Below are 10,614 nucleotides of genomic sequence, written 5' to 3' on the forward strand. Positions count from 1 at the left end.
CCTCTATCCTTTGGATATGGGATAAGATGTCCAGGGCGGAGTACCCCTTCAATAGCATGTTTATACGTAATTATGACTTTTTAGTTTCAATTTTTTTTTATTTATTTTATTTTTTTTGTTTCCTTTTAGGCAAAAACAAGCAGACATTCCTTTCTTTATCCAATGTGAATCAAGAAGGTGTAGAACATGCCAGAGTGATAGATAGAAGACTACTAAGCAAGAAAATGAGTTACTTGGTATCCAGCAGCTCTGGATGTTTCATACAGTTCTCAAAAGTCTCGTAAATATATCCTTTAGGGTACTTCACGCATTGATAACTCGCAGCAGGTTTCCCGCAACGGTAAATCTGCTGTGAGCTTTGCTTCCAGTGATTTCAACGGGTCAGTGGAAAATCGGCCACTATTGCAGATTTTCGGTTGGACCCATTATAGTCAGTGGTAGCAAAACTTGCAGCGGATTTCCAGCAGCGGGAAATCCGCTGCGAGTTTTCAACATGTATATGTACCATTAAGATTGCACATTTGCCAAATGGAAGGTTTTCCAAATCCTGTACATGACAGACCATTATTTTTTTTTTATGCAAAAAAAAAATGTATAAAAAAAATTGCCATGTAGCATGTTAAACCTGACTTGTTAAAACACATTACTAAGTGTTGTACTGCATATGTTTTTTTTTTTTTTTTTTTTTTTTTTTTTTTTATTATTACAATTCTTAGCAAATATTTGGAGTATTAAAGGGGTATTCCCTTCTCTTAATGTGATGACATATCAGTAAGACATGCCATCGCCTCATAACGGGATCTCACCTGTAGGATTCCTGAGAATTAAGGGGCCAGAGGCCTGATTCACCACTGCAGACCTGTGCACCGCTGTGCGGAAAGATGCTGCTGACTCATTCACTTAAAGGGGCATTCCGGCTTTATACATCTTATCCCCTATCCAAAGGATGGGGATAAGATGTACGATCGCAGGGATCCCGCCGCTGGGGACCCCCACTATCTCGGTGCAGCCCCCGGCACTCTGTGTTGGCCGCTGCTTCAGAGACGGGGAAGTGACGTCACGGCCACGCCCCCCAGTGGTGCTATGCCCCTCCATTCATGTCTATGGGAGGGGCATGACATCACTAGGAGGCGTGTCTGTCACGTTACGCTCTTGGAGGCAGTGCCCGGCAAAGAGTGCCGGGGGCTGCAGCGAGATTGCAGGGAGTCCCCAGCGGCGTGACCGCTGCAATCGTACATATTATCCCCTATCCTTTGGATAGGGGATAAGATGTATAAAGCAGGAATACCCCTTTAAAGGCAAAGGTGCCTCAGGTCTCCTGCACAGTGGGGGATCTAGGACATCTCTGTACAAGAAAAATCTATGAAGTAGCTACAGCACGGAATCAACCCTGTGGCCCTTCATTTTCAGGTTTGGTGAAGATCTCAGAGGTCAGTCTCCCACCGTTCATAAAGTGATGGCATATTTTAGTGATACACCATCGTTTTATGAGGGAAATATCTCCTTAACTGATTTAAGCTGATTAAACATTTTTATAATTTTTTTTTTGTGCATATGACTTTAGCATGAATAGTTTTTTCCGAACAAAAGGAAAAAAGAGGCACAATTATTTTGCTGAGAAAAAGACTTTACTCGTTGTAAATATGCATCTTCACATGACTATATTTGGCAAGTTCATTATAGCTAAGCACTATGTTAATGAAGTTAATTTAAATCTGAATAATATATGTCTATTTTTACTAACATTTAGCTTTTTGTTTTGTTTTTTTTATAAATGAATAGAACAAAGGTTCTTGATACACGCTGTTAAAAATGTGCCATACAATCCCTTGTGGTCTCATCAGGTTCTATCATTGTCTTGTGATCTGTCATTGTCTAATCTGAGCAATGGTTGAACAAACAGATGAAACGAATGGCCTGAAGAAAGCATCAGCAGGTCTTTGGTTTCAGAATGATGAGCGAGGTCAACGCAGCGTCTTCACTTTATACCAAGTGTCTTTGGAATATCTCGCTACTATATCATGGACACAATGTATTTGCCAACGTAACCATCTTCTTTACCCGCTAAGATATTTAACCAGTATGTAGTAGTAGCCTTTCTAATTTTAGCTGACATGTTCACTTTCCAAGTGCCAATGAAAATAGCTTTGTCCGCTGCTCAAGGAAAATCAGAGGGGTGCACAGCTAGACTAGTAAGGAAGGGGTTAAATAAAATGAGAGCCTATGTGATCAACTTACGCACTCCAAATTTTTAACCATATTCTAAATGACTATTTATCAAAGTGAAAACTTAACGGGCAGACTGATCAAATTGTAAAGCGTCTGTTTAGTAGCCTGATGGGGATAATAGCGGCAGCACATAGCAATACTCTGTAATCTAATATGCAGTAGCAAGGAGCAGTGTGCATTGTGTCCTCTGTAAGGACAAACGTGTCTTCATTATTTATTTATCATTTTAGCAGTGTTTTTATTTCCTGTACAGCCTTTACGTCTGGAATGATAGCATTTTTTAGTAATGCTAATTAAACTGTGGAACATTTTATTGCTGGAAAACATAATGTCATCTCTTAATCCTGTCGATTCTGAGAGCTAATTTTGCACATGATTGGAAGTGGCTGCTTCTATTTCTAACAGCAACCTTAGAGGAGTTATCTAGGGACACAACATTTTTTGCGTATGGGGGTGTGTTAAAAAGTCATACTTTCCTTCTCCAATCCCCCCGCAGCTGCTGTTCCAACACCTCCCTGTCCTCGCTCATTACCACTGCTTCCTGGTTCTATTGCTTAGTTGTCTCAGAACTGTCTTCTCAGCCAAACACTGACATAGCGTTGTCCCACCTCATACAGTCCTGCTGTAACTCCTTACGGGAGCCAGGAAGTAGCAATGACAAGCAAAGACCAAGAGGTGTGGACACAACAGCTGAAGGGGAATGGGGTGGGGTAGTATGACTTATTTTATTTTTAACACTCCCCCAGCCATATGTAAAAAAATATTATGTCCTCGGACAACCCCTTTTAAAGAGGTATTCCCAATTTGAACATTTACAGCATATCCACAGGACAAGCCATGAATGTCATATCAATGCAAGTCTGACTTCTTGGACCCACCCAAGTGGAGAATAGAAATCCCCTACCTACCCGGTGAGGCTGCAGCTGCATATAATGGGGAAAAAGCAGCACAAGCATGTGTGTGCAATAGGGGACCCCTGTTTTCAGAATAGGTGTGGGCCTCCGTGGAAAGAGCCACATCCATCAGATGTTTATGGCACATCCTGTGAGGATGCTATAAATTTCCCAGTTGGAAAGTACCTCTTTAAGACTTGGCACAAAATGCAAAGGTTGCAGTAAGGTGCAATGGAGTTAAATAATGCAACTGCAACTGGAATATGATTTGGCAATGGTGTAGAATTAGTTTGTGCATTTCATTTTATGAAATCTCATGATTTAGAAATATCGGAGTCTTGCGTTTTTCTGGCCTTCAGTTTATAATAGGTCTATTGTATTGTATCTATTAAGATTAGGATTATCATTTTTATCCTAGAACTATGATGGACAACAAAATAGCCAGCATATATAGAAATGATGAACCACTAGTTCATAGTCATTCTGTAACTTCATATTTAGTAGGATGCACAGCTGGAGATATTGTCTGGGCCGTATCTTATGGCTAGTGACACTTTGTTGGAGAACATGGAGAGACTGTTTCTTATTACCACTATAGAGCATCTTTAGTGATTTGCATATGTGTGCATAGAATCTGGATTTCTTTTGTCTCCATCTATATTACTTGGGAAATCATCGAAAGCCAAACCAACCTCATGTATCACCAAATGCCAATGTGGACAAAGTCTTAAAAAGAACCACTGACTCTCATAGTGCCTTCGCATTATGTGTTGACAAAATTGTTTCCTTTCACCATGATAAAATATTGACATTATATATAGTTTGGAGTGGCACTCTACTTACCTTTTAGAACAAGAGGTGTTAATTTCTGAAATTTACATTGTACATTCACATTCTTTTAACTACACATGAACTGAATGCCCGTGACACGTTGTAAAGGGAAGCATTGTTTAAATACAGATGATAAACCATTCATGAAAAATTGGTGATTTAAAAATCTGTTCTTTAGAATCTAATGGATTCCAGTGAAATAATACTCGCTGCCAGTAAAGAAGAAATTCTTCCCAACCCGGTGGGGAGCATGATATAGAGAATCGTTTGGAAATGACCAATTTTTCTAGGATAATTGACTAATGTGTGCAGGCCTTAAGTCAACTTTTATTTATTTAAATGTATAAACTTAAACTGACATTATCAATTAAAACTGGAATTATGTTAACATGCATCTGGCTGTATGATGGGTTACCATCATCATTGACCATATTTATCAAAACTGACCTGTTGCCCGTAGCAGCCAGTCACAGATCAGCTTAATATTTTTACACTGCTCTGGAAAAATAAGCTGCACTGTCATTAGGTACTTTGGGGCCCCAGGGCCCATTTTCTGATATATTACTATTATTTTTTTATATATAAATAATAAGATGTCTGATCATGGGGGTCCCACCGCTGAGGGCATCAACTGCATCAAGAACACAGAAGCTTGGAGCTTCCGTGGTCGTGACGTTACCCCACGCCCCTGATTCACGTCTATGGGAGGGGGCATGACGACTAGTACATAGCTGTCACGCCTCCTACCGTAGACATGAATAGAGGGTACATGGCGGCTGTGATCGCCAGTCATCCGGCACTGAGCGCTAAACTGGATAACATGTTTCGCAGTGGAGTACCCCTTTAAGGGGATGTTTGGGAAAACAAAAATTTGCTCAACAGCTGGGGTAATGTAAAAATAATAAACAGCCTGTACCTCCTCCTGCTGGTCTCCACTTCTTGGTTGTGTGTTGTCCCGACCTTACAGGACCTGCCTGCTCAGCCAGTCGGTCACTGAGGCAGAACATCACTGCAGGTCCTGTGGGATTGGGTTACACAGAACCCAGAAGAAGCCAAGGCCAGCAGAGAACAAAGCATGTTGGCATGGCATCTGCAGGCATAGCTTGTTTATTAATTTTACCATGGCCATCGAGCTCATTTTTGTTTCACCTGTATAACCTCTTTAAAATCTGAGAAAAATATATTACATCATTTGTGATATTTTAACCATCATTCTGCCAACAATCATTTAATTCAGACAAACCCTTTAAAGAAGTACTCCGGTGCGCACTTTTTTCCTTTTATCCCGTCCAGGCTGCAAAAGAAAAGAAAACACACTTTCTCTTACCTGCCAATGAGCCCCCAGTGCCGGTACAGGTGTTCGGTCCCCGGGCTGTATTCTTCTTACTTCCTGTTAGCTCGGCACGTCACACGGAGCTTCAGCCTATCACTGGCCGCAGCGATGTTCCGCCTCGGCCGGTGATAGGCTGAAGCTCCGTGTGACGTGCCGGGCTAACAGGAAGTAAGAAGAATACAGCCCGGGGACCGAACACCTGTACCGGAGCTCCGGGGGCTCGTTGTCAGGTAAGAGAAAGTGTGTTTTCTTTTATTTTGCAGCCCAGACAGGATAAAAGGAAAAAAGTGCGCGCCGGAGTACTCCTTTAAGATGCTTTCTTTGCCATGTATACATTGTACATCTGATGGAAATGACAGGGGATAGAAAAAACACTTTACTGGTGCTCCTCAGCTTTGAATCTGTGCTATAAAGAAGTGTAGCTTAGAACCTATACAGTGTTGGTCTTCCATTCTCAGTCTTCTTGCTAAAATAGCTATAACTGGCCTCAAGAGCAATATACTGGAGCTAAAGGTTTACTTTATTTATGTAGACATTCTCCATTAACAAACATGGAATTTACACATGTCTATTGGTAAGTTTAACAGTTTGCATTGCAATATTTTCATGTCAGCAAAATATCAATTGGTTTCAAACCTGTTGATTTCAATAGAAAATCCAAACGGTACAAACACTAAACGCATGTCTGTATTTCTTCTTATGTAGGGGTCATTGAGGGGAAAATGCAGCAAATCTGCAACTTGGCCTTAAAGCCATTGAAGGCAATATTCTCTGCATTTTCTACTTCTTTTCACTATGGGAACAACCTAAAGATTCCTTCCGATGATTGTGGCCTAATTCTTACTATTTAAAAAATGGTTTACTCACCTATTGAGTAATTCAAAAACGGTAAATCAGAAGCCTTAATGCACATAGCCGCAACACTGACACTTCTAAGCTAGTTTTCTTCAGCATAGATGTAGATCCCTACTGTATCAATGTATATATTAAGGATTTTGGAGGGTTGGTGATTCACATGACTGTAACTGAGTGGTTATAAGTAGGGATTGACCGATTATCGGCATGGCCGATATTATCGGCCGATAATCACGATTTTGGGCATTATCGGTATTGGCAATTATCTTGCCAATAAGCCGATAATGCCCCGCTCCCCGCACCGCGACCGCCACCCCCTCGACCCGCCGCACCGCACCCCCGACCCACCGCACCGCGTCGCACCCCCCACCGTGATGCTAGGCGGTATACCGGTATGGATTTTTTCCCATACCGCTATACCGGTCGGGCCCCTCCCCCACCCTCCGAGTCAATAAAAAAATTAAACTTACCCGTAATGGGGGTGGTCCAGGCCATCCTTCCTTCATGTAGTGTCCGGGGGCGTTCCGGGTGGAGGGTGGTCCGGTCCGGGCTGTCCATCTTCTCCCACGGTCTTCTTCTCTACTCCGGGCAGGCTCCGGCCTAGTACGCTGCATAGACGCCGCTACGCCGTGCCGTCAGGTGCGTCGCTGCGCACGGGCGTCACTGCGCAGCGGCGTCTATGCAGGGTTCTAGGCCGGAGCCTGCCCGGAGTGGAGAAGATGACCGCCGGAGAAGAAGGACAGCCCGGACCGGACCACCCTCCACCCGGAACGCCCCCGGACACTACATGAACGATGGATGGATGGCCCGGACCACCCGGACAGGTAGGGGAGAGAAGCGGGTGGCGGCGCCTATGGCCCCGCAATGGCCATAGCCGCACCAAAAAAGCCAATGCAGATCATTGATTTAAAGCGCCCGCTTTAAATCAATTATCTGCAGCGGTGTCGCAGGGGGTTAAATAGCCGATAACTTATACCGGAATATCGGTATGAGTTATCGGCTATCGGCCCTAACCTGCACCGATTATCAGTATCGGCCCTAAAAAAAACGATATCGGTCGATCCCTAGTTATAAGTACAAGGTAATATCAAATATTGTGGGTTCATAGTTGGCGGAAATTGATGGCAATCAGACTTTAAATAGTAATGTTACATTTAGAAATTATTGCTGTTAGATATCCATTTTGTTATTTGTTTGTTTGGTTTGGTATTATGTAAAAATATATTTTGATTATGTTCTTACTCCGAAAAACTTAGAATGGAAATATTTAAACCACTCTGGACTGATGCAAGATTTTCAAAAAATGTTTTTTTCTATTTAAAAATTATAATGCTACAAAATAAAATGCCAGACTCTTTTGGACTGCTGACAAATTGCTTATTAGTTGATTTGCACACTTTTCTTAAAATTCATCTGCCTTTTTATTTTTCTATTTTTAATGTATGTGTATTGTAAGCAACAATTCAATAAAATATGATTTTGTTGAAAGCTCAACTGTCGATTTCTTGCCTTTTGTTGAAAGATCAGCTGTGGAACTTTTGTAATTTTCCTTTTTTGTGTATACATGTTTTAAATAGTATATAATGTGTACAGAACAAATATAATACAATTTCAACTATTTCCTCAGTTTAAAAGGGCCTGCTATGAAATGAATATGATAATTAAGTATGTTGCCATAATTCTTTTGGGGCCAGCTGCAAATGGTAATCTGGAGATCTATAGATTGTAAAAGGTAGGGTGGGGGGGGGGGGGGGTGGCAGCAAGACAGGGATTACATCACGAAATCTGTGCTGCTCTAACTGAGGAAATACTGCCGGTACTTATGTAAAGCTAAAGGAAGGATTACAGCAAGGAAGTGGGTTACACCACAAAAGTAGCACTGGTCTGAGCAGTGAACTGCTTCTGGTAATGTTAATGCTGACAAGTTATACAAGAAACAGCTTCCCAGAGATTTATGGGTAGTGAGACATAGCTGGGAAACCTTGGTTTACCTTTCAGGCACATCATGGATCCTCTGTATGAGGCAGACTGGCTCAGAATTGCATATACACAGTCCAGGTTCTCTTATGCATATAGCATAGGATAAGCCCCACCTCTATTCTATTTCCTCTGTTTTATTCTTATTTCTCTGCTGCTAAATATGAATTTCCCCGCCAACAACGGATAGTGGGCAGTATCCACAAGCAGAGAATGGGCTTGGCACTGCTTAACCTGAATGCAACTTCACACCTGGAGTCTAATCAGCAGCAAATTCTGGTGGGGATGCTAATTCACATGTAGATATGTATGCAGACAACAATTCCAAGAGTAAGAAACAATTGCACTCACCCAACTGTAGAAATCGTCATCTCTTTATTCAAAGTGCAGATGACAAAATGTGCAGCAGTAAGAACATGAACAACAACATCAGAAGCGATACCTGCTGCAACATCTGTTTCAACACAAGAAATGACTGATGTCATATGTATCGCTCCTGATGTCGTTCATGTTCTCACCGCTACATATTTTGTAATCTACACAAGGAATTAAGAGATGAAGATTTCTACAGTTGGGTAAGTGCAATTGTTTCTCTTTCAACAATAATCCAAAGTGCAGTTAGGGGCCAAAGCCACAATATATCCAAACCCCAGTGCCAAAGCCCGGGGTAAAAAAAAAAAACCCTAATCAACCCTAAAATTAAACTTTTATTAGTGTCACTTCAAAATCAACCTCAATGTGAAAGTTAAAACTGACACAGAGACCGGGTAGTACGTATTAAACAGTGATAAACTCAGAGAACATCTCTCTAGAATTCAGGTATGTGTGGTACCCTACTTCCACTATATACCTCTTGAGAACGCCATTGTTACGGCGAAACATGTAGAGTTTGGCATGTTGTTTCAGTTTTAAAGGACACACAGACAGGGGCTTGTACCTGCGGTGAACTGCAGTACCGCACATACCTGAATTCTTGTGAGGTGCTCTCTGAGTTTATCACTGTTTAAATACGTACTACCCTGTCTTCATGTCAGTTTTAACTTTCACATTGGGGTTGATTTTAAAGTGACACTTAAAAAAGTTACATTTTAGGGTTGATTATATAGGGTTTTTTAACCCCGGGCTTTGGCCCTGGGGTTTGGATATAATGCAATAGTTTCTTACTCTTGGAACTGTAGTTTGGATAGTGGGCAGTAGTTTGCCATTTTTAAGTGATACATCTAGGTTTTAATTTTTTGTAGTAAATTAAGTCATATACAAGTATGTTACAGATCACATAGGGTAACAAATAGAGGGAAGTTGTTTGTAACTACAGTGACTATTTCAAAATACATTCCGTGGTAGTCCAGCTACCAAAGAGCTGGAGTGGAAAGAGAAGGTTTCACGCCATGTGTTGGTGATGCCAGCACGTGGGAGTCATTGCTTTGGAATCGTGTGATTTTTTTTATTTTTTTTTTTGAGGTGGCAGGTACTAGGTTTTTCAATTTGACAGCTAGAATATATGTTTTGTACTCTTGATGTAAATTTACTTTGATATAAAATTATTTCCACCTAGCTTGTCTAATAGATAATATGTGCTCGGCCAGCTGTGTATGGTAGAGTCTGTAATTAACACTTTACACTTAAATTATGGACATTAATATAATACATGATATTTTAACAATTCCGATGAAAATAAAGCTGAGACCAGTTTGAGCAGGAAATCTCTTAGTTGGCCTGAAATTCATGGTGCCATGAGCCCGTCTCACCCATGAGACTGTTATCCTGTGAGCCAATTCCCCTACAAAACGTTGACATATGGTGGAGGTTTGCTATGGCACTGCACAGGAAATATACTGTGAGATTTGTGACAGTGTGTGTTTTAAATGTGAATTTATAGGTGGCGCTGGAACATGCATGACCTGGGTGAATGACTGCTCTAATGCAGATGCTTCTTAAAGGGCAACATGATACACTGACAGGTAGACTGACATCAGACAGGAGAGCACACAGAGGAGTCCTATCAGACAGGAGAGCGCACAGAGGAGTCCTATCAGACAGGAGAGCACACAGAGGGGTCCTATCAGACAGGAGAGAGCACAGAGGAGTCCTATCAGACAGGAGAGAGCACAAATGAGTGGTATCAGACAGGAGAGAGCACAGAGGAGTGGTATCAGACAGGAGAATGCACAGAGAAGAACTATCAGAGAGGAGAGAGCACAGAGGAGTGCCATCAGACAAGAGATAACACAGAGGAGTCCTATTAGACAGGAGAGAGCGCAGAGGAGTGCTATCAAACAGGATAGAGCACAGAGGAGTGCAATCAGACAGGAGAGAGCACAGAGAAGTGGTATCAGACAGGAGAGAGCACAGAGGAGTGGTATCAGACAGGAGAGTGCACAGAGGAGTACTATCAGAGAGGAGAGAGCACAGAGGAGTACTATCAGACAGGAGAGCACACAGAGGAGTCCTATCAGACAGGAGAGAGCACAGAGGAGTCCTATCAGACAGGATAGA

The 10,614-nt window shown here is 41.9% G+C and overlaps 1 protein-coding gene across 5 annotated transcripts in view; it reads left to right on the plus strand.

Annotated features, from left to right (window-relative positions):
- NDFIP2 (Nedd4 family interacting protein 2) overlaps window positions 1–5,251 on the plus strand; it is a 155,461-nt gene extending 150,210 nt beyond the window's left edge. For 3 of the 5 annotated variants that reach the window (XM_056555574.1, XM_056555578.1, XM_056555575.1), the window contains one exon: window positions 130–5,251. In XM_056555574.1, the coding sequence (XP_056411549.1) occupies window positions 130–284 (155 nt within the window). In that variant the 3' untranslated portion in view covers window positions 285–5,251. The remainder of the gene's footprint in view (window positions 1–129) is intronic. The other 2 variants (XM_056555576.1, XM_056555579.1) reach the window with 1 other exon arrangement.
- Window positions 5,252–10,614: the final 5,363 nt, after the last annotated feature.

The sequence above is a fragment of the Hyla sarda genome, chromosome 2 (assembly GCF_029499605.1).
Source record: "Hyla sarda isolate aHylSar1 chromosome 2, aHylSar1.hap1, whole genome shotgun sequence".
Taxonomy (NCBI): Eukaryota; Metazoa; Chordata; class Amphibia; order Anura; family Hylidae; genus Hyla; species Hyla sarda.